At 40.2% G+C, this 23412-nt stretch overlaps 4 protein-coding genes across 7 annotated transcripts in view; 2 read left to right on the forward strand and 2 right to left on the reverse strand.

Annotated features, from left to right (window-relative positions):
- Positions 1 to 1241: 1241 nt before the first annotated feature.
- fam136a (family with sequence similarity 136 member A) lies at positions 1242 to 3856 on the reverse strand. The gene is made up of 3 exons (XM_067573850.1): positions 3606 to 3856; positions 3312 to 3452; positions 1242 to 1990 (listed from the first exon to the last, which is right to left on the reverse strand). Exons 1-3 carry the CDS (start codon positions 3690 to 3692, stop codon positions 1802 to 1804), a joined length of 417 nt encoding a protein of 138 aa, XP_067429951.1. The 5' UTR covers positions 3693 to 3856; the 3' UTR covers positions 1242 to 1801.
- Positions 3857 to 5327: 1471 nt separating this feature from the next.
- pcyox1 (prenylcysteine oxidase 1) lies at positions 5328 to 11238 on the forward strand. Its single transcript, XM_067574408.1, has 7 exons — positions 5328 to 5562; positions 5816 to 5960; positions 7437 to 7643; positions 7753 to 7927; positions 8070 to 8281; positions 8392 to 8544; positions 8640 to 11238. Exons 2-7 carry the CDS (start codon positions 5840 to 5842, stop codon positions 9308 to 9310), a joined length of 1539 nt encoding a protein of 512 aa, XP_067430509.1. The 5' UTR covers positions 5328 to 5562; positions 5816 to 5839; the 3' UTR covers positions 9311 to 11238.
- A 662-nt stretch (positions 11239 to 11900) lies between these two features.
- si:dkey-200l5.4 (uncharacterized protein LOC795026 homolog) lies at positions 11901 to 15055 on the forward strand. Of its 4 annotated transcripts, none has more exons than XM_067573465.1 (13): positions 11901 to 12034; positions 12154 to 12207; positions 12308 to 12334; positions 12648 to 12698; positions 12838 to 12873; positions 12971 to 12991; positions 13069 to 13104; positions 13198 to 13236; positions 13369 to 13404; positions 13493 to 13507; positions 13739 to 13777; positions 13881 to 13913; positions 14942 to 15055. In XM_067573465.1, the coding sequence occupies exons 1-13, from the start codon at positions 11980 to 11982 to the stop codon at positions 14953 to 14955; spliced, it is 456 nt and encodes a 151-aa protein (XP_067429566.1). In that variant the 5' UTR covers positions 11901 to 11979; the 3' UTR covers positions 14956 to 15055. The 4 variants fall into 4 exon arrangements, with proteins under 4 accessions (XP_067429566.1, XP_067429568.1, XP_067429569.1 ...); XM_067573467.1 differs by having other exon boundaries at positions 13201 to 13236; XM_067573468.1 differs by lacking the exon at positions 13493 to 13507.
- A 174-nt stretch (positions 15056 to 15229) lies between these two features.
- Positions 15230 to 23412, reverse strand: part of slc20a1b (solute carrier family 20 member 1b) — an 11812-nt gene continuing 3629 nt past the window's right edge. Inside the window, exons 5-12 of the mRNA XM_067573470.1 lie at positions 23185 to 23205; positions 21439 to 21488; positions 20103 to 20234; positions 18540 to 18821; positions 17717 to 18308; positions 17370 to 17555; positions 17171 to 17255; positions 15230 to 16944 (exon numbers count right to left, since the gene is read on the reverse strand). Coding sequence (XP_067429571.1) covers positions 16789 to 16944; positions 17171 to 17255; positions 17370 to 17555; positions 17717 to 18308; positions 18540 to 18821; positions 20103 to 20234; positions 21439 to 21488; positions 23185 to 23205 — 1504 coding nt within the window. The 3' untranslated portion in view covers positions 15230 to 16788. The remainder of the gene's footprint in view (positions 16945 to 17170; positions 17256 to 17369; positions 17556 to 17716; positions 18309 to 18539; positions 18822 to 20102; positions 20235 to 21438; positions 21489 to 23184; positions 23206 to 23412) is intronic.

Below are 23412 nucleotides of genomic sequence, written 5' to 3' on the forward strand. Positions count from 1 at the left end.
TCTTGTCATCTGTGTCAAGTATTTTTCTCCAAATATGATGATCACTTTGATTTATCTCCAGTCTCCATGCCTAAGTCTGATTTCCTATTTGGTGACATCCATCAGGATGTACTTAACATATTTGAAAAAGCTGTCCAGTAAATAGATTTTCTTAATGTCAGTGATTTTCTGTAGGATCCTACATGAAATCAGACGACTCACTTCACATAATTATCACCTCAGTGTGATGATTAATCCTGTAATAATTACTCTTTTACTGCATATCATTTTCATTCATCAGATGAGAAGAGCACAAATTTGGATTGATTTATTTCCCACCTCATCTTTATTAGGAATGTAAAAGGTTGGCTGAAAACTGGCAAATCTTAGGAGAAGTACCAGTGAGAGTATTTCTTACCCACCCACAAACTGGCTGTTTGACAATTAAGCATTAACAAGAAAACTAAAGTATTTAAGATACAAACTTAAAAGTCTGAGCAAAAGCTGTTTGAGCACTGTCCTATCAGAGCAGCTCAAAGATCAATGTGTTATCAGTTGGCTCCTCTCCAGCTTCTGTTCTGGTCTCTGCAGTGAAGTTTGAATATCATTCAGCAGTCGTCTCCCTCGCTAAATGTTGCTCTGATAGTTGGGGTGAAAACAATCCTGGCTACCAAAGAGCTTTCTATCTAACTATAATGGTTTAGTCTGTCACTTTTTATTCTGCATTTATAAAAGGACCTAAAACAAGAATGTAGTCTTTTATCAGAGATTATAACACATGTGGTTGTTTCACATCCCAGTTATTGCTGTTAACAGGTTGCTTGCCTGTTATTTTAAATGATCAGAAAATGATGCTATGGTTCCTTCATTATTGATGGATATCATTACACTATATTAACTGTGTTGCATCTGAAGCCGCTGATTCTCAGGCTTGTTTTAATATGTTTTATGTTACAGACGTTTCACCAATTGTGAAATTAAAATATTTTTTCATGGACATCAATGGTATATTAGATTTGGACCAATTAAATGGCTTGTGGGATTTAAATCAGGTGTACAGTGTGTTTACTGCTTCTTAATATTTCTTCCACCCTACAGTGTTGCCTTTCTTGTACATTGTATATAATTGAGAATATTCATTTGCAGTCATTAAAATACATGCAACCAAATCATTACCGGTGTTTGTCATTACCTTGTCTTGATACCTGCAAGCAGAACTTTTATGTTCTTTATATTATGGAAGTGAAGCAGTCCAAAAGCAGTTACATCTCTAGCACTTTTAATTCAGATACAAACGTACACAGAACTTAAAATTACACAAAAAAAGAATGATGAGTGATGGGACTTCACAGATTAAGTATAAGAGCTGAATATCAAATCCTGCAAACAAACAGGATGTTCCAACTGTACGCATGAACAAATGCAAATCTGGATCCTGTCGACTGCGTGTTGTACTGTATAGTTTGACTTGTGATACTCAGATCTGCTCTAAAGCATTACTGAGCTGTTATCTTGTTTGTACACAACACTATGACACCAGATGTATCGCTAGATTTCTTTTTTGTTGCAATTGCACAGATGAATCAGGACCTAACAAGCCAAAAAACCTCCAGCATCTGCCTGTAAAACTCTACCATTTGCGTCACATTATTAATTTTAAACTCCCTACTCTGTCATGATGTTCCAGCTCTCTCTTCTTCAGTTGTAACTGGTTAAACTGGCTGAGTTGGCGAACCCTGCGCTGCTGTGTGTGTGTGGATTTATGTGTGTGTAATGAGTCCAGGCTGTCTACAGGACAGACTTCAGCAATCCCTCCTGCTTTTCACTGTTGTATAGAGTCCAAATTCTCTTTGAGTCTTCGGGTCATGCTGGGGATCAGGTTAACATGGTCGTCCACACAGCTGCCCACACAGCGCTCCATCAGAGACTTAACGGCTGCCTCCTTGGCACCAGAGTCAAAAAGATCCTTCGCCTTGTCGTTGCAGTGCATTGTGCATCTGGTCAGACGATCCTGAGGGAGCAAAGAGGGGAGGAAACAGAGTTTAGGCCATGTGAATGAATGCAGGTGAACATGTGATTTGCACTTTTTAGAGCTCTGTTTCCAGGTCAAATGGAACCAATGGTTGAAATCTAAAGTTTAGGATTTTCCTTTTGAAACAGAAAAAACACTTGAGTACAAGTTCAGCTTTAAGGGGTTAATATGTGTAAAACAAAATCTTTAATAACTAATTTTGTTAATTTTTAAATTACAGAATCATTCATTTGGACACAAATTTGTACAACAATAACATGCATCATGTAGAGCTGCAAGGATTAGTTGATTAATTGACTAAAATTAATTGGCAACTATTTTGATAATTGAATAGTTGTCAAAGTCATTTGCTGCTTGCAACTTCTCAAATGTGAAGATCTGAAGCTTTTCTGTGTCATATGACGATAAACTGAATTTCTTCTTTCTACAAAACAAGATATTTGATGACATCATGGGATCTTAGATGACATAACAGCCATTTTTCACTATTTTCTGATTAATCAAGAAAATAATTGGCATATTAATTGAGAATGACAATAATCGTGAGTTGCCATCTTAGTATCATGTATATATTATATTATTCCTCTGAAAGCCAATGAATGATAATATTGAATTATTGTCCAAAGGTATTATGTTGTTGCTGCTGTTGTTTTTAATGTGAAATTTGGTTTATTGTTTGGTTATCTGGCTGCAAATCTATGATTATTTCCCCTCAGAGACGCTGAAGTTTGAACAGAACTTAGAAGCCTCTTTAATAAAAACCCACATAATGATCAACTTTGTAAATTACTCCAATAAGATCAAATACACAAAAAGGTAGTTAACTACAGAGCTAAATGTAATCTAGTTACTTATTCTTCTTAACAATCACTGTTAAGTTGTAGTTTTAGCTGAATGTGTGGCAGGTTTAATAGAGGTTATACCACCTTTACTATAGATGTGAAATGCTGAATGAAACTAGGGCTGCAATTAATAATTATTTTGAATATTATAATAAATTTATTATCTCAATGAATCAATTAGTTGTTTGGTCAATCACTGTTCAAGTCCAAGGTTATATCCCCAAATGTCGAGTTTTGTCCCGACCAACAGCCCACAACCCAAAGATATTAAGTTTACTGTTATAAAAGACTAAAGAAACCAGAAAATATTCATGTTTGGGAAGCTGGAAACAGAGAATTTGGACATTTTCTTCTTAAAAAATGAAAAAAATCTAGAGAAAACATTCAGTTATGGAAGTCTTTCACACACACTGGGGTGCAGTATTTGCACAGTGGTGACTGTATTGAGTGTCACTCACCTGAAACTTCTCCAGCTCTGAAGTGACGAGTCCCTGAGCTTGAGCCAGAGGAGTGTGACACCTGTCGATGCACTGATGCACTGAAGACATGGAGTCTGAGGGTCGATCACAGCACTCTGCACTGCACCTGAACATACGACCCTGCAGCAAGAACACACACACACACACAGAGAGAGAGAGAGAGTTAACATTCAGATATGAACATGTGATGGATGCAGATGCTGCAGACACAGGACTGGTTAACAGAAGTCATTGCATGCACAGTTCATGTGCTCTATACAGATGGACACCCACCTGCATTTTACGGATGTGGTCCCTCTCCAGGCTTTGGACCATGTCTTCGACCACAGTCTGGACGCGCGCCTGATGAGCCTCCGCCATCTCTGCTCGTCTTTCTCAAGTCTTCAGGAATACTTAAGACAAGTTCTGCATGTAAACCAGGCGGGGCAGTCGCCAAATAACTTCACTTTACAATGTGGATAGTAACTAAGGTCACCTCCGTTCAAGCATGTTTCAAGAAGAGAAGGCGATCACGTCACTTCCGGTTTTGTTCCGTAACCGTTTTTAAGAAAGCTTTATTAACAACATGATAATGTACAATATAATACAAATAACAGTACAGAGAGCACTGGAGAAAATATAAAATAAACTTATCACAAAAACACAAACATAAATAAAATCGTACAACGTAATACAAAAAATCCTCTTCCTTTTTGTGTGGTCAGATGATCATTTCAAGCCCTCTTGTTTGTTTGGTTTTTTTTTAAAGAATTGCAGTCTCACAGAAATTAAGATTATTGGCTCTGAGCATATTTTTAGTGGAGATATTGATATTCAGAATAAAGCGTGCAGTCACTGACACATCAGTAAAGCTTTGGACTGTGTTACACCTCCTGCAGCAAAATCCTTTTGGTCTTCCATTATGTGTGATTTACAGTGGAAAAAAGTTTGTTGTATTCTAAATAATTATTGTATTAATAATACAATACAATAATGCAATACTACTACTACTACTACTACTACTACTACTGATGTATGTGCGGAGTTTGACACTCTTCGCATTTACTCACTTAAATCTCAGTTTAAGACTTTAAGAACTTTTTTGTGGGAAAACCATATCAGATACAAATTATTATTCAAAGAATATTATATATCTTGAAATGTATCTGGAGGGGATCTTTAACTTTGGACCTATTTGGATATCTCTGTCATTGTTTCTATTGCTATTTGTGTGACTGGCTGTTTGTTCTATATCATTTCTCATTATGGCTATTTGTCATCTTTGCTGACAAAACAATAAACAGTTAATATATCTAAGTTATGCAGGTTTACAAGGAATTAGTAAATTACAGGATACATAGAGAAAAGAAAAGAAGGGGAGGTCTAACTTTACAATACAGAAAACGATGGAAAAAACATAAATAAAAAAATCATTTTGCCTGCAAAAGAAAAGATTCAGTTGTCATAACCATTTGAGGCTTTGGCGTTGTGGACTCTGATTGGGAAACGCCCAGATGACAAATGTGAATGTGGAAACTCAGAGACAGTAAAACACATCCTCATCCAGTGCACGATATACAGTTTTTACTCTGCACACTTTACTCAACTTGGATAACTGGACTAAAAAGAAGAAACTGCTGGAATATCTGTACAGTATTGTAATATATAACAAAATATAAATAACTGTCAAAAGGAGCATCAATAATAAACAGTAGAGGGCAGCAATACGCCATTTTAGCGTCTTGTCCGACAAATCCAAAGAAGAAGAAGCAGAAGCGTGCCCGGAAGCGATATTTTTTTCCTAGGATGGCGAAGTCATGACCCACCCTATTCTGCCTGTGATTGGCTTATCGTGACATTTTTACCTTAATCTTAACCAATAACACTCCTCATTTCTACACCTAACCAACCCAAACAACGAAGGCAACAAGTAATAGCCAATCAGAGGCAAAGTAGGGCGGAACATGACCTCACCGTCCTAGGGGAAAAAAATGTGGCTGCCCGGAAGTGTGTCTTAATATTTAGCGAGGTGCACGCATGCGTACACGGCACTCCGGCGTGACTCAACTGTTAACAAGTTTAGTTAGTTTTCTAGTCTTATCGTGGCTTTTGTTAACGGTTTAGTTTTATGTTTAAGCAGACAGGGGGAAGTTTTAACGAGCTGTAAAGTTAGCTTGAAGTGTTACGGTGAAGACAACTTTGTGAAAGCTACTTCTGGATCAGCAGACCGCTTGTAGTCACTTTTGAAATAGTGAGTCCACACTATGCACTCTTTACCTCTGCACTCTTTCTCGTTTCAAGTGTTAAATATTAGACAGACATGATATTGTACAGCTGAGACCAACACTTAATTATGTTACACTTGTTCTTGATTTTTTTTAAATCATTATTCTTTGCGTGAGCCTGAACTCCTCTGAGTTTAACCTTTGACCACAGACTGATAGAGACAATTGACTTGAAGTTACTGGCTGATATGGTAGCTCATGTTTATTCCTCCTGTACAGATGCTCCTGAGTGCAGAGCACTAAATGCCCACAATGAGTCTACGAGGCCTGTCACTGAGAGCGCTGCTGCTCCTGGGGCTTTGGCACACTGGAAGGAGAAGTCTAGCCTCAGCTCCAGGGCTGCAGGATCAGCCCAAAAAGATAGGTAAGCCAGTACCACGGTGCATCTGAAAACAAAAACAAATCAGTCACTCCTTACTGCAACTAGTGTTACTCCTTTATTCATTCTGTTGCTTCTAAAATCTGCTTCAGTGGAGGATAGACAAGCATTATCCTCCCCAGGATGTTTAAGATGGAGAGGTTGATTTCATATTATATTTCTGTGGCAGAGACCTCACTGTGACATCACCCATAAGACATTATTATTGACAAAAGAAGTCAAGTAAAAATAAAAAAAAACACACACACACAAATTAATCACTTTTTAATTAATTACAAAAATTTACCAAAGACATAATTATAATTTGCATAAATTGCTATCTGTTGGCACTCTCAATAATATGTGAGTTTAACAGGGAAATGGCATTTGCAATAAAATATCCCCTAAACTGGTGATGGGCATCCTGTAGTGCCTCCCAGAGGGAAATTTGTCAAATTCAGTCAAATTCAAAAATCAGTCAAAATGAGAAATCACCAATAATTTGATGTGATTTTTTTTCTTGGTTTGATCTATAAAATATCAGACTGGAGTCTGATATCTTTACCAATGATTTAACTGAAGACTTTCTGACATAAGTCCTCTTACAGATTTAAAAAGAAGAAAGAACAGCTTAAGAGAAGACAGTATGTGTAACAGGACTCATTTACGTGTCTCAGAAAAAATAAACTTGCGAGTTAAATGGAAATTAATTTATGAATAACCAGGTTGAGGCTTGGGCGTTGTGGGCTGTGATTGGGAAATGCCCGTATGACAAATGTGAGTGTGGAAACTCAGGGACATTAAGACACGTCCTCATCCAGTGTAAGATATACAGTTTTTACTACAGTGTATAGCACTGCAACTACTCAATATTTTCATTATCGATGAGTCTGTCAATTATTTTCTTGATTAATTTATTAGTCATTTGGTCCAGAAAATGTCAGAAAATGGTGAAAAATCTTGATCATTGTTGCCCAAGATGCAACCTAAAATGTCCTCTGTTTGTCCCAAACAAGAGTCTACAACCCAAAGATGTTCAGTTTACTATGATAAAGGATTAAGGAAACCAGAAAATATTCACACTTAAGAAGCTGGAACCACAGAATTTTAGCATTTTTTTTCTTGAAAAATTACTCAGTGATTAATTGATTACCAAAACAGTTGGTGATTTATTTTTCTGTCGATCAACTAATTGATTATTTGACCAATTGTTGCAGCTCTAAATGTATATTTAGTCACACTGTATTTATTTATCAAGTGAAGGCATCACAGTTAAAATACAAAATGATGTGACATGAGCCATATTGTGTGCTTCCATGTTCCTTACTGGTAGGAAAGGAGGAGGAATGAAGCTGTGAGTTAGGCTTTAGCAGACAGTGTGGATTGATATTTACTCCTGAATGCATAAAATAACCTCCAGAGAACGAGATAAGCCTGTCGCAAAGTTGGTTTACTCTGTTGTCATTACTTCTTTTTTCAAAGCTGTGGTTGGAGCGGGCATTGGTGGCTCAGCCACAGCATATTACCTGAGGAAGGAGTTTGGAGCCGGAGTGAAGATTGATGTGTTTGAACCTGGTGAAGTTGGCGGGCGATTAGCGACAGTGAAGATTGGGGATTATGAATATGAGACGGGAGGCTCCGTGATCCATCCTCTGAATCTACACATGAAGGAATTTATTGAGAGATTAGGTAACGTCGCCGTTTCCTAAATTAAACAGCACAAATACACGAGTAGTTGAAATCATAATTAGTACGTTTTTGAAACTTGAATCCAGCCTGTGTTGCTGTGTTTTTTCAGGTATTCCTCCGAGGAAAGACGTCCCTTCTAAAATGGCAATATTTGATGGAAAGGAGCTCACATTTGAAGAGAGTGATTGGTTTATTGTAAATTTCTTGCGCATGCTCTGGCGATACGGGTTCAGCTTTCTTCGAATGCACATGTGGGTGGAGAGCGTTTTGGACAAATTTATGAGGTGAGAGTTTATTTTCTGATGTGCTATAAATTTAAACCAACAATACCTACATCTTACCCTTTTGCCATAAAATCTAGGAATATCATAACATAACTGATGCTCCCTGTTGTCTTTATGACGATGTAAATCCTTTTATTCCCAGGATCTACCAGTATCAGCAGTATGGGTATTCGTTCTCCAGTGTGGAGAGGCTCCTGCATGCCATGGGTGGCGATAGTTTTCTGACCCTGATGAATCAAACCCTGGAGGAAACCATGATGGGCGAAGGATTTTCACAGATCTTCCTCAACGATATCGTTGCACCAATCACTCGTGTCAACTACGGCCAAAGTGTCCGCATCAATGGCTTTGTGGGTATGTTTCTCAATGTAAGAGTTTTTTATTGGTTCATCACATATATGATAATACAAGGTTTTTTGTTGAAAGGTGTAAAATAGAGTTGACATGTTTGTCTTGTTGTGTAGGGGCTGTGTCATTAGCGGGGGCAGATTCAGGCCTGTGGGCAGTGGATGGAGGCAATAAGAGAGTGTGCTCAGGACTGCTGTACCACAGCAAGAGTGAGCTCATCCCAGCCAGAGTGACTTCCATTTCAGTCAAAGTTCGCCCATCCAAGACAGGTACTATTTATCTCACATGCGTGTTCACACTTTTTCAGTCTTTTTTTTTTCTTTTCAAACATTTCATCTTAACTTCCTCTGCCTCCCATTTTCAGGCACCACAACCAGCTTCTACGAGGTCAATTATGTTGGAGACTCAGGCTCAGCGCACTCTCTGTATGACATAGTGGTAATAGCAACGCCACTTCACCTGGGAAAGTCTGACATCACCTTCTCAGGCTTTTCCCCTCCAATCCCGTCTCACTACCCTGGGCGCTACCACCAGACGGTCTCCACTCTGGTCCATGGCATGCTTAACATGTCCTACCTCGGGACCACAGAGCCGGCCTCACAGTTCATGGTGTCTGATGTCCTCACCACGGACTCAAAGGGCTCTTTCATCAACAGCCTTAGCTCTCTCGACCCTGTGCACATCCCTCCGAATTACAAGCGACCCCCCGCCAGCCAGACCAAAGTCTGGAAGGTGTTCTCTTCCCAGCCGCTGTCCCAGGAGCAGCTGCACAGTATGTTCCTCTCCTGGGATTCAGTGTCAGAGACTAAGTGGCTGGCTTATCCCGCTTACCGCCCGCCACACCGCAAGACCCCTCCCTTCATCCTGCACAACCGGCTGTACTACCTCAACGCTGTGGAGTGGGCAGCGAGCGCCATGGAGATGAGCGCCATCTCCGCCAGGAACGTGGCCCTGCTGGCACATCACCGCTGGCACAGCCAAGTCCGCAAGATCGACCAAGAGGACCTGCACACCCGCCTAAGAGGGGAACTCTGAGGAGGGAAAACTACTTGAGAAGAGAACCAAAAGCAATAAAATACTATCATGTATACACCCACACAGTTACACACAGGCTGCACTGTAACTGTAACACTCCTGTCGGGGCAAATCCCAACACTTTCATCAGGTATCTGGGGTGCTGTGCCCTCTATAAACCTAAAGAATAATTCAGTTTCATTACAACTTGGGTCTTATTTTTGCAGTTTTGACCATCATTTTTATCCAGTACATTGTGTTCACAAAAGTAAACGCTGAGATCTGGGATCTCGGTGACATCACTACAAGAAAGTCAAATGGAGCAAGAAGTACAAGAGTTGAGATCAGGTTGTAAGTAAGACAATTGTTTTGCCAGACTATTTATCACTTTATATTGAAAAATCAAAAGTGAGTGTCGGTAATACTCCTTCATGGCGCAGGATAACTGTATGCAGGTAAAAGTTGAATTAGGAAGTCGTCTGTTAAAGGATAGCGTCACCATTTTTCAAGTCTGTTAAAAAAAAAAACAATAGTCAGGTGTCCAAATAAACATTGATACAGGTTTTTCTTGCTGCAATCCTCCGGGTACAATTTGCTGGTGGTGTTTACAACATGGACCTGCATTTTCAGATCTCAGCAGTAAACTGGACGCAACTATGAAAATAAGACCCTTTGTTGCAATAAAGATGAATTATCCTTTAATTACCATAACTGTAGCCACAGGCCATCATTCTCAGTACTGAAACCTGAAAGCATCACCAGCAACAGCAGCACAAATCACATGAAAAGGTGGAACAACATTGTCCTGTGCTGAATTTTGTTATCACTGTGAACCACGCTGCACTGCAGGGTAGACACATAAGTGTTCCTTTGTCTGTTTAAGTGTCCAGTTTTTTTCCCCCCCCTTAATGTGCATTGCTGCTGTTATGAACACAGTACAGCTAACCTATAAGAAACCAGCTTGTTGGTGCCACACAGACCAACCATCGTCACCCTTTGGCCAACTTCTTGCGTTGTATTCGCTAATGTAAAGATGTCCCTTTGTCTTCCGATGATTCCAATGAGTCTCTCTACCTCCTCAACAGACTACTGTATATGTCGTTAGTGAGTACAGGCAGCTGTCAGCAAGAGAGTTGTGCCACCATGAAGATTTCTTAGTAAATTGGATGTTATTGATGTCACTTAAAAAAGCATTAACAAGTCCAATTTTATTTTTTAACTTTAAATATATTTTAGACCATGATTGGAGAGTCTAATCACTGATAGTCACTGATAATGATAACATGTAAACACTATGATTGTGCTTAAATTAATTAATATCAAAGTATTGATCTTATGTCTTTATTAAATGATTATTCTCCCTGTATTTTTATAAATCATTTGTCCTTTAGATCTTCCTGTGTCACTGAGCATTGCTATCAGTCTGAACACCACGATCCAGCTGGGATGAGATTGATGCATTTCTGTATTTTGTTGATGGGGAAGACTGTTTTAAAGTATTCAGTACTTCTGATTTATTGGATCTGACATTTTACCAGATGTGATGTTGTTTGAAAATACTGTTCCTACCTAAACCACTCTCATGTTCGTCAATCATTTTGGGAAGAAATCTGCAGTTTGCTAATAGTTTCTGAGGCACTTTTAGAGGTGTTTTTTTTTTTTTTTTTTTTTTTTTTTTAGATTTTTAGTCCTCCAGTTGAGTGTGTGTCAGGACTTACTGTAGCATATTAATAGTGCACTTTAATTGATACGAGTCCCTTGCAAATGCCAAAAGAACAATAAGAGGAGAGATACTGGCTCCCTCTGCACAAAAACAGCAAGACTTTTTTTTAACAAATAAAACAGTTTCATTATAGATTTAATTTGATTTCAAACAATACTGAAACCTCCCAGATGATACTTGTATCTTTTGAAAATGTTTACAATCACAATAAAGTGATGAGATCTTGTCTGTTTTGTTCTTTTATTTACGAAAAGCCTGATTAAATTACATTTGAATCACTTCTCAAAACATACTGCACTCATATACTGTAAATCTCACTTTTTAGGAAGTAAATTGAAGAAGTTTGCGATAGCCATAATGACCATTTTGGTTTCAAAATAACAACATCTCTTACACAACTGTTCTGATCTTGTTTCACATTTACACAATAATCATCTAAACTTCAGTTTTTTCTCATGTTTTGACAGATTCAGGACTGAGGAGACAGACTAAAATGTTAAATAGCTGCAGCTATTTGCAATTCAAAAGTGATATCAGGATCTCTTTGATCTGTGCGATTAAATGAAGAATTGTCTCACTGAGCTACATTGTGACCCATCATTCACAGGCCAAGGGTACACAGTGAAATCACCATTTCCATCCTTAAAAGGAAATGAACATTGTTTTCAGTTTGGGATGCATGGAGTCCCACTTGCTCCCACAGACACAAGTAACATCCCAAATAAAGGCCCGTGTGACAGCAGAGCCAACAATGGGTGGCATTGATGGCCTGAATAAGGATACGTCTGTGTGGTGATGTGCCACCCAGCTGTCCTCTCAGGTAGGGAGGGACAATGGTACCAGAGCCGCCTGTCCATGCGAAACATGTGATGTGACTGAAGATATAAGAGGCTGCAAACTGACAACAACACAACACAAGAGTTCAGAGTGACGCCGAAATCCTTCCACATCCAGACCAGGAGCCAAGATGAGATTTCTAGTGCCGCTGTTTGTTTTCCTCGCTGTGGCAGTGTTTCAGTCTGGTAAGAAGAGTAAATTGTTCTGTTCATGGTTTTAATGGAATTAGAAAATTATTATAAATGAAAATGTGGTGATCCACATCGATGGAGGCTGAGACTGATGTATTTGCGATGACTTCTAGCTCTCTCTGCATCTCTGGAATCGGCAGAAAAAGAGGAAAAAGTTGCTCCGTACGGTGAGAAATTATTGTTATTTATTAATAACAGTGATGAACAATAGTCATAATAATGTTAAGGGTGATGACTTGCATGGGAACTTCTTTTCTTTTCTTGCAGATGGGCTAGCTGAACTGCAAAAAATAGGTACAGTGCATTAATCCAGTTGATTGCCTGAAATTCACTTTTGTGTTTTCCAGAGTGGAAGCTTTTTAATTGTTTTATAATGACACAAGAAATTAAAATAATTAAATGATATAATATATATTGCATAAAATAAAATCTATGCTGGCTCATGAGTGTGTTAAAGCCACCAAGTGTCTCAGAGATGCTTTTTACAACGATTCAATTTAATCATTTATTTGTTTGTTTTCTTTATTCGTGTATTTCTGTGTAATGTTTCTTCACCAGAATTACAGGAATTGTTGTTGTGCGTAATTTTATCAATTTGTCCCATCAGATCAGATGGAGTTTGAGGCTGCTCAAAAGAGTGAAGCCGCCCAGATGAATGGTAAGTTTCTAACACAGTGACCAAAGTCCAGGTCGATGACCGTAGACTAAAATGAGGTGACTTCAGGAACAAACATACCTTTCATCTAATTGTGTCGGGTACAGAATTTAAAATGTTTTTCTGTCTCATCACCAATCAGTTACAGAGGAGCAGAATGAAGATGGACGCTACCTTGGTGAGGGCAACTATAAGACCTTTAACTTAATTTAAAACTAATAATGGCTGATCCAGGTTCAGCTGCTAATGCAGTCTTTCAAATCTTGTCCATACAGAGGCTGCTCAAGATGACTCTGGTAAGTTACAGCTAGTACAGATTACATATTGATCATGTGTAAAATGTCAGAATCACTCAATCAAACGTTTTCAACAGTGGAGGAGCGTATCGAAGCTGAGGATGACAACACAGGTGTGTAAAAACAACCTGCTAGCTTAGACAGACAACATGTGACCCTTCTTTACCTGAGATTCAAAATTACATAACTATGAAATCCTCCTCCAGCAGAGGGAGGCGGGAACTCTGACGTAGCAGCTCATGAGGGTAAGAAGAGGTTTTACTGTTCAAATATCAACCTGTAGGTGGCAATAACTGGACAGTTTTAAACAACTAGATTGCAAGACCAGATTTCAAAATTATGTAAAATACCACAACCTTGTGACATGTTCTCTACAGAGTCCTCCTCCACAGAGTCCTCTGAGGAAGCAGATGGTGAGCAGGTTACACTTCACACTGAGATTTAAACTTTAATTTTAGTTTATTGTCATTCAGCAATGATCATTTCTGTTATTTTTGACAGGGAGACAGAGGCGGGGTAAGTGTTGTAGATCTACACTGAAATACTTCAACTAGCAGTTATGTAGTAAAACAAACACCACATTATGAGCTTTAAATTATACTGTATGAACTTTTTCTTTAGTTATGCACATATTCATGAACTTATAATTTATGCTTTTAGTTGTATTTTATAAACTATGAAAGACAATGAGGTCAGTCAAACTGGATTTATGAACCGCAGTCAAAGTACATTTTAATGTCTTTCCAGAGAACCATGAAGCAGTTACAGAGACTGTGAGCAATTTGGGTAAGATCAATAAAATGGCCACTGAAAACTCACTTTACTCATGAGTCTCACACTATAACCATGTGCTGTAACATCCTCTTTTTTTCTCATTTCTTTTCTGCAGAGGAACTCAGTAAGGATTCAACCAAGGAAAAAGGTGAAAACTCGCTAAAAGCAGACATTAGTCATGTGTGACACACAGTCAAATATCTGTACATCTGTTTACTAGTGTGCAGTATTACCAAATGATTTGAGCTCTTAACATTTTTTCAGGCCAACTCACACTACCTGCTCAGGCAAGATGTGTGGTGTACTGTTTTGAGCGAGGCCGGTGAAAGTTAAATTGTAGGTTGTGTAATGAACCAGATAGTGAAAAACAAGAGCCAGTCAGAGCTGGTCTCAGTTAGTTTTAAATAGTTTCAAAAAACCTTTATGGGCTGGGTTTAGAACACAACAGTTAAATGTCTCAAGGGCAATTACAATTTTACAACCAAGCAGCTTGTTAAAAAAAAAAAAAAAAACTATCTAGATGTGATGTTTTTCAGGCTTAATTTAAACAGCAGTCAAAACAAATCGCTCTGGAGAAATATTCCAGTCACCACAGAAATGACAAAATCTCAAGTTTACTACTTGACCTCAAAAATAAGCTGCTAGGATTGTTTATTTGAACACAGTCCTCGTTGTATGTGAGCAAATCTAGGACAAAAATCCAGGGCACTCTGAGATCTCTGTCCCCTGGTGCTTATAGTACTTGATTTATACTGTATCATCTGCTTCTGGTTATTTTGGGACCAAGGATGCACTGTTCCTGCCCTAAAAGATGCAGAAAGGGATTATCTTTAAATTGATCCTGTGGCAAGGTTGTTGATGCAGTGACAGATTATGATTCTCTATAGTTGGAAAACCTTAATGTACTAGTTTAAAAAGGGAAAATTCAACCTGTAGTAGTAAATCCTAATCCTCTAGGGATAGAGTAGGCCTCACTCTGCTTTACAGCAGTGAACTGAAACACTGGCGCAGTCATCATTCATCAGTACCTGCGCAGGAGGAGTGAGTCATATATCAGAAAAGCCTAGGAGACGTGATTCATACAGTCGCTTCGAGAGGCCTGGAAAACTACTGAATTGTGGTGTTTGCAATGTAAAGCTAGCGTAAAGGAATCCTGTCTTTGTCCCTGCATCACAGATGTACTGGAGTGAGAAAGCACAGCAGCTGCACGCGGATCCCAACGCTCGCTCATCACCCGGTGCCTGAGCTGCACTGAGCTTACTGTCAATAAAAAGGGAACTATTCCACCTATATGTGTAACCCAAGTGTCCTCTTTTGTTTCATGTTATATATCATGTTGGTGTACAAGATTAATGTATTTCAGAACTGCTCTTTGGGACTTTGACTCATGATTAAAACAAAACTGTATATGTGATTATTGTATATAACATTTCCCTCTGTTACAAATGAGTGACAAAACTCCGGTATTTTCCCATTTTTATTTTTCATTTGTTTTTCATCCATCAGTGTGGACTGGATTATGTTGATGTGCATTAAAAAAAACAAAACAAAAAAATCTTCTTTGGTACCTAAGGGAAAATAAAACAGTTAAGGCAACTACAGCATCTACAAGTCTGAAATGTAGTACTGCAACCAAATGACCACACACCGGTGGGATGCAACATATGTCTGCCCTCATTCAAACAAAGAGACCAGATCAGCTCAACACCAAACCATCCGGTTAGATAACTTCCAGGTTTAGGTTCCTGCTCCTCCTCACTTACAACCTTATTCAGCTTCTCAGGCTGAGGGAGAAAGGGGGGGTGGAACAAAAGCAACCCAATTGTCTAGGCAGGTGCAAATTCCACAGACAAGAAAAAAAAAAAAAAAAAAAACACACTAGTTGATACAAGGTGAACTAGAAAAACAAGGCTGAAGCAGGACTAAAGCATTTAACCATCATGGATGATGCAATCAAGTTTTAACAGGAGACTTAAGGTCTTGAGCACATTTTTGCATTAATCAACATTCTGTTGTTACAGTTCTCAAATTCAAGTAACAAAAGTTATTTCAGGCAGTTAACTTCTGCACTGATAAAGAATGTAGGGCCTCACGAGATTCAGATGAAAGAACGGGATAGCGGACAGATAATCCGTTGACTTTAACGAGGAGGACTTTGGCATTTCCTGCCACAAGTGTGCTGACTTTATGCTTTTGGTACAGTATTTGACATTAATCTGCAGGTGGTCATCCAGTGTATACAATTAGTGCTTCTATCCTTGTAAGTTACTTTGCAGGGCTGTGAATGTGATCAGATAATTTGTGGGTTTAGTAGAAAACAGTCACAAACCTCCCTACGTTTTCTTCACTTGTCAATTTTGTTCTATATCAGAGAGGGGAAACAAATGTCCCAGTTTAGCAGATTTAAGAAGCCAGATGCTAAATGTTAGTTCATTAATAAAAACTTGGATTGGGGGGGGGTGGGGGGGAAATCACACACATACACACCAATAACCTTGTTTTTTTGCACCTAAAATACTGCTTTTGCAGCTATGTTACCTTCAGCATGTGATATGACTGGAGAGTTACATCTGGAAAAGGCTAATACTGCATTTTAATTGTTCTTTTCTTTCTAACTTGTAAAACAAAATTAAAACAGCATGGTGGTATATACATAATTGCAAAGTAAAAAAAAAAAAATGGAAGAATGAGTATTAGAAAAAGAAAATCAGTTGATGCTTTTAGATACTCTTTACAGAATGAGATATGAAAAAGCAAGTCAGAACAAAGAAATGCAATCTACCCACTGGAAGTTATGTGGCCCAAATGGAATAAACAGCAAATTCTAGGTTGAAAATGATGCAGCCAAGAACCACAGGCCCATATCACAAGTCCTTCCAAAACATTTCATTTTTTTTTCCTTTTTCTTCCAAAGTTGTTGGCTTGAGGTAAGCGATATATTTTGGCCTCCCAACTTTACTCCTCTTCTGGTGCGCACTGGAGCGGCTTCTTTTTCCTCCCCTGCTTGGGGCGCAGCCGAAGGCTCACAGGATGCCATAGATGAAGATGGCCATGATGGCAGCACTGATCAGACCAGAGATGGGCACAGTAACAAACCATGCCATGAAGATGTTTCTAAACAGACGCCAGTCTACTGCTTTCCTGGAGCGCAGCCATCCTACTGCCACCACAGAGCCCACCTGGAAACACACAGCAGTTGTTACATAAGTCCCATTATCATTATCCCTTAAATGTGACTTTATATTACCCGTCTGCATTCCTAAAAATGTAATATCTCATTAAGAAACTTGCTCCACATTTGGATCATCTACTAGACTGGGTTCCTGTTTACTGTAACCTCCCTCACACTAAATAATCTCTTCCCCTGTGTCTCACTCTAGTTTCCAGACCACAGTATTAGCTTACCTTGCAGTGGGTGGTGGAGACAGGCAGGCCAATGTTAGAGGCAACCACGACAGTTAGGGCTGAGGCCAGTTCAATGCTGAAACCACTGCAGGGAAACAAAAACAACACTCATGTGTCTCAGGAGTATACGAGTATGCCTGCTACATTCAAGGACTGGTCATGTCTGAGGAGGATGTGGTTTTCTGACTAGAATCTGTACCTTGAGGGGGTGATGGGGGTAAGGTCCCTGCCCATAGTCTGGATCACTCGGCGACCCCACACCCAGAGACCAGCACAGATGCCCACACCTCCATACAGCAGCAGCCAAATGGGTGTGGGTTCATTTGAAGACACACTGTTGGTTGTGTAAACGAGCCACAGAGCTACCAATGGTCCAATGGCATTACTGCAGAGGAAAAAATTTGGTTATTTAAATAGTGGCCAAAGATACTGACATTGAGTTGAACTGTGATAAGTAAAGATGTCAGCCACAACACGGAATAATAGTGTCATCCTATCAGCCTGTTGACTGATAATAACATGACCTTCAGGAAGGAGTGCACATACCTAACGTCGTTTCCTCCATGGGCGAAGGATCCGAAGCAGGCGGTGAGAATTTGGAGGAACTGGAAGAGAGTTGAGACTTCTGGCTTGTCGGCTTCAGGCCCATCATCATCCAGAGAGCTTTGGCTGCTACCTGCATCCTCCTTCCCTATTTCTAGTGCGACATCGCCCTCTCCCAATCCTTCAGGAGTTGTGTGCTCTGCCACAGCATTGCAGTAGCTGGTGTAACTGTCCATACGCACACGCTTCCTTTCCTGACCACCTGACCCAGGGGCCTTGTCACTATCTTCGCTGGCTCGGAACTCCCCTTCTTTATGTTTGAAGTCTCCGTGCATGCCGATGATGGCCATGGTGTAGGAGGTGTAGCTGTTGTTGCGTCGGATAGGTCGGTCACTCGCCTCACCCATGCAGTCACCAACCTTGGCCAGGTGGAGCTTGTGCAGTAGGTCTTTGTAGAGGCCAGAGTCCTTGTGGACAGTGTGGTACTGGCTGTAACCGTTACTGGGAATCTGTGCTGGCCTGTTGAACTGGACCTGATTGGGAGTATTTGTGGAGCCGTTGCTGTGCTGATTGTTTGATTGAATCTGTTTGGGCACTGCAGAAAGGGGTAACAGATTAATCAAATTTTGTAAATCTACAGTTGGGATCAAAAAGTGTTATTTTATAATTATCTTTGCAGCAGAAGAGTTAAATTGGAAAATAACAATAACCTCTGTCTGGCCGTTTGTAGTGCAAGGTGGATATTGAACTGTTTGCATCAAAACCATTTAGCTGTCAGTACATTATTTTAAATACATATAAATGTACTGTCTCTTGTCATACTTACCACCATTTGCATTGTTGTAGTCCGTGTCATCAGAATCTCCAATGTCAAACGCCACCTTGCGTTCCTTATTAGTTTCTCCGTCGTCAGAATCTCCAATGTCGAACGCCACCCTGCGCTCCTCAGGGGCAGCCTGGGGCTGTGCAGGGGGGTTTTGATTGACAGCTGGGGTGGTAGGCGTAGACGTTTCCTTGGCAGTCTGTTTCAGGATTGGACAGTGGACCTCTCTCAGTTCCCTCTTCTCCATCAGGGGGCTCTCAGAGGGGCTGGAAGACTTCATATCTCCTAGTAGGGGAGGAGTTGGAGTGAGATATTGCTTGGGTCATGTCCAAACATATACACAGTTCAGCAGAGAAATACTAGCACAGGACATGTGTTTCCTTTTAACCTAAGCTGTAGGGAGTCAAGAATTGCATAACCAGTGTCAAAAAAACCTTTGTCCTGGAGATGCAACGTTACCTCTATTCAAAAGCAAACCCGTGTTCACAGGATGAGATAAATGGATTATCACCTTAAGGAACATATTTACACTACCGCTAGCGGCTTAACTTATGAAAGACGATAAGACTCAACGCTGCATGTGGCTCACATGACATTTGTTTGTGGTTTTAAAGTGAATCAGATACTCAATGCCAATATTTTCTATGTGATAATCCAAAGGGTGTTCCAGCCAGTTGGCCACGTTGCATCATCCAAACTAGTCATGGCCAGAGCTGAAGTAATCTGTCACCACCGCCTTCTTCCCCACACATGCACCGCAAATGCCATGTCAACCACTTAAGGCAACCTATGCTTATTTTAGTCAAGGAGGTAAAGACCAATTAGTGGATCACTATGACCCAATTAGGCTGCTTGTCTGGTGGGTGGGTGGTGATCTAAACAGATCATGCTTGGTCAGGAGAGCCTGCTGTCTCTCGGTTACTGTAAGAGATTCCACTGGACAGTTAAGGTCAGTATCACTCAAAGAATACGTAAAATATCCTTGCAGCCAGGCAGTCAGATGTACCTCGCAGACAATTACCAGGTTTAATCAACATTGCTAGAAGTAGAGAAAGCTAAAAAGATAAATTTTTGAATTTTTAAGGTTACCTGGAACTGTACCATTAAACACAAATGAACCACATTTGTGCACTAGCTAGTGTTAGATATAGCAATTCTGTCATCTGCCCATATAGATTGTTAATGTAGTAACAAAGAAGGCAAGACTAAACCTTTTAGGAAAGACCATTGAATATAAAAGCACTGTACTGTATTCATGAACATATTGTAGTCGTTTGTTTTTTTTTTACTTTAATCCAGGATTATAGAACAAAAGTGGTGACAATATTTTCTTATGATTTTCATTAGTGTGACTCCATTATAACACTATCCCTAAGCTCCATTTACAGGATTAATATGAGCCCTTAGTATGAATAGGCTGAGGTTACATGTGCAATGCAAAAATCTCTCACTTGTCCAGTGGCTTAAGTGAGGAAACCACCATCTCAATGGTCAGCTTAAACAGTTGACAGGGATTTGAAAACTGATTTGTCAGGTTGCCTAAATCAAAAACATAATGTGACTTACGTTCAATCTTCTTCTTGAGCCGTGGGCAGACAATAAACCAGACCACGATGGCAGTCAACACAGAGAAGCCCAACGAGATGAGCAGGATGCCCCACCAAGGGATCTTGTCAAATCCCAGCACTGAAGGACCGGCAGGTACCACAGGCAGAAATCAGACAAAGGCAAATAGAGAAAGGCAGTTTTTAAAAAACAAGGCAGCGGGTGCCATCTTCTTCAGTGGACAACACAGAAAGTTACATTGCATAGACTGAAATACCAAAAAGTACAATTGAGAGTTTTTGTGAAGCTATTTAAATGTAGTGAGAGATAGTATTTACAAGTCAAAATGAGGTCATACCAGGATAATTAAATTTCAGGAGGTACTTGTACTTTCATTTAAAATATGTATGGCCCCAATGAATGAAAATTAACTTCAGGGCAATAGAAATAACTTCAAAGACATCTGGTCATATGTGCCATTTTTTGGCTCTAGTTGTGAAGATTACAAGCGTAAATGCATTGCTTCATTGTGCCACGTCCTAGTTAAATATGGAAACTATGTGTACCCCCCTACATGTGAACAGTTATGTAACACCTAAAGGTGAAAGAGCAAAGATGTCACCATGACCCCCAAGTGCCCAGCTAACAACTGCACATGGACAAAGAGATCCTTAAAAGGCGACATTACTTAGGGAGAAAAGGGGAAAGAAAGGGGAGTCATTCAGTGAGGCTGTTTGCTGTAGCAATAAGGGCACCCTTCTGCCAAGACTGCAGCAAAGCTGGTGCAGCGGAGGTAGACGTAATGCAGTGTGTGCGGGCAGAAAGCAACAACATAAATTTCCCTTTGGAAGCAGTCATCTTTGTCTTACAGAGAGGATGCAAGTCAGCAGTGTGGTTAAGAGAAAACAAAAACAAGAGCCGCTGAAAATTCCAACAATACTTCTGGCGAGGTGACCTTGGCCATGCATAATTAACATACACACTTCCACTAGTTTTGGACTGTTTGGGAAGTTTAAGATAAACAAAAGGAAATTGAGGGCCAAGGCTAAGCGATAAGTGTCTCGGTCGCTGTGTTCATTTGAAGGCAGAGTCCACAGTGCACTCTCTCCACTGAGTCACGCTGCAGCATGAGACTGCAGAGCACCTAACTGATGTTTATTTAGTTACGCAATGGAAGCTCACTCCCTTCAGAACGGAGAGACATAAGAGGAAAAACCAGAAGGTGACTGTAACAGCTGAGCCTCCCTGTCCTTCACTGGAGTGCATCAGCTCACATGTAGCTAGACATCGAGAAACAGGTGTGGTTCAGCTAGACATTACAGGGCAGTAATTCCAGTAAATTTAGGAAAAAAAAAAAAAAAAAAAAGGGGGACAAAAGACAATCCTAAAATGACAAAGAAAAGGGGCCTGACAGCATTCACATGGACAGTCTTTGTCACCGTGACTCATTCGTGAGCAACTTCCTACGAAATAAAAAGAAAGGATTAAAAAACAACACTAGCTTCGGTCTAGCTGTCCGATAAATACTCCCACACAAAGGGGTGAGTTTATACCACAGCCATGCAGTGGGATGAATGGGACTGCACAGGAAATGGAATTTAACCACGGCTGCGTTCCAAACCCCTCCCCAAAACCTCTGCATCCCATGGTCTACATAACACAATAACATGGTTTGTTGTCCTTTTTCCATTACTATACATGCAGCTCACCACCAACCTCAATTACAATGTTGAATGTTACAGTGGTTGTTTATGACTCACTTGGCAAGGAACCTTTGGTTATCTGTCCTCACTTTTGTCTACAACCCAGCATAACACTTACCAAGAGTATTACGTGACAATAGCATTAAGTATCAGCACTAAAGGGGTCTGTAAGCTCAACATCCACTCCTCACAAAGAGTATCTATCCATGGTACCAGTCGACAACAGCAACCTCTGAGGACACTTAAGATTTGGATTCAGGACCATAGCTCAGGTTAAAATAAGTCATGTATACCATGACGTGAGCATCGGTTTTATGTTGCTGACTGTTTGGTGTCCCCAGAGCAACCAACGCCACTGGGTGTTTGTTTTTCAGAGGGTAACCCAGGCAGAAAATTGGCATCCAGCTAAACGCATTGAAGTTCATCAATTGAGGCTGGTGTGAGGGGTCAAAAATGTACTGTAACTATGACACTCAGCACTTTGAAACATAGACTGGTATGCAAAAAAGACCTGCATATGAAACAGGCTCTGTGACATGTCTCTGAAGACTGGAAGCATAGCCTTACCTAAAAGTTAAATAAAGTAAAGCAACTTTGCAATATGGACAGAATTCAGCAGATGTAGGGAACTGTTCCTTGTATCTGAGATGCCTAAAAGCACTGACAGTGACTTTATATGGATGTAACTTAAATCCAGTTGACCAACACTTGTGGGACATTTTAAGTGGGTAGGAATCATAATTCTGTCTCTGTGTAGATTTTGACTTTACATTCATTGGGGCTGCAGTGGAGTGACAGCGGTTGAGTGATTTATAAGGCGTGAAGAACCCAAGTCACACCAAGCCTCATCTGTAAAGGATCGACAGCTGACCCTCAAATTCTTTGCCCTGAACGGCAATCATTTTTGTGCATGCTGACTTGAAGTCTCTGGCACTGGTATATATATATTAAGTATAGGAATGTGCTGTGGGATGCCTGGTGTCCAATCACACTACTGTGCTAGGATCTAGATCAGGGGAACACCAAGTACTATCTCAGGAAACCAAACATACTGTACTCAGTTGACTGCAGATACTGCTGCTGCATTAGAGTGCATAAGTCGGCAATGTTGAGCTATTGTTTTGTGCCAGTGTAGTATGCCATCTAAAACTGGACCTGAAATGAGCAGGGGATGTGTGACTTGACAAAATAGTCTTTGGGAACTAATCATGCACAAATCTATGAGGATTATCCTGATGTTAAACTGGCCACACGGCAACCTTGAGGCTTTAACAATGAGCCTGTGTGTGGTGACAATTTCATAGGAGATGGAGTGGGTTTTTGTTAAGGTGTCTAAAATGCAATATCGCACCTTTTTTTTGTTTTAATATGGAGGCACCCAAGTATAGGTCCCCATGTACAGTGCGTTGAGGTGTGAGGGACTTCACACAACTGTACAGAATGTGCCTGACTAAGCAGGGTTATGGGCTATGCTGGAACCGCAAGTGATCTCTTCTCTGAGTGCGCTGATGTGCATGTACGCATCAGCGCACTCTATCTGGTCATACTCTGGCCTGTAGCCGCCATTTAATGGCCCAGGCCAGCTGAACTGTTAGGCCCTGTAGAGAGAAGAGAACAAAAGGAGCAAA

The sequence above is a fragment of the Thunnus thynnus genome, chromosome 19 (assembly GCF_963924715.1).
Source record: "Thunnus thynnus chromosome 19, fThuThy2.1, whole genome shotgun sequence".
Lineage (NCBI taxonomy): Eukaryota > Metazoa > Chordata > Actinopteri > Scombriformes > Scombridae > Thunnus > Thunnus thynnus.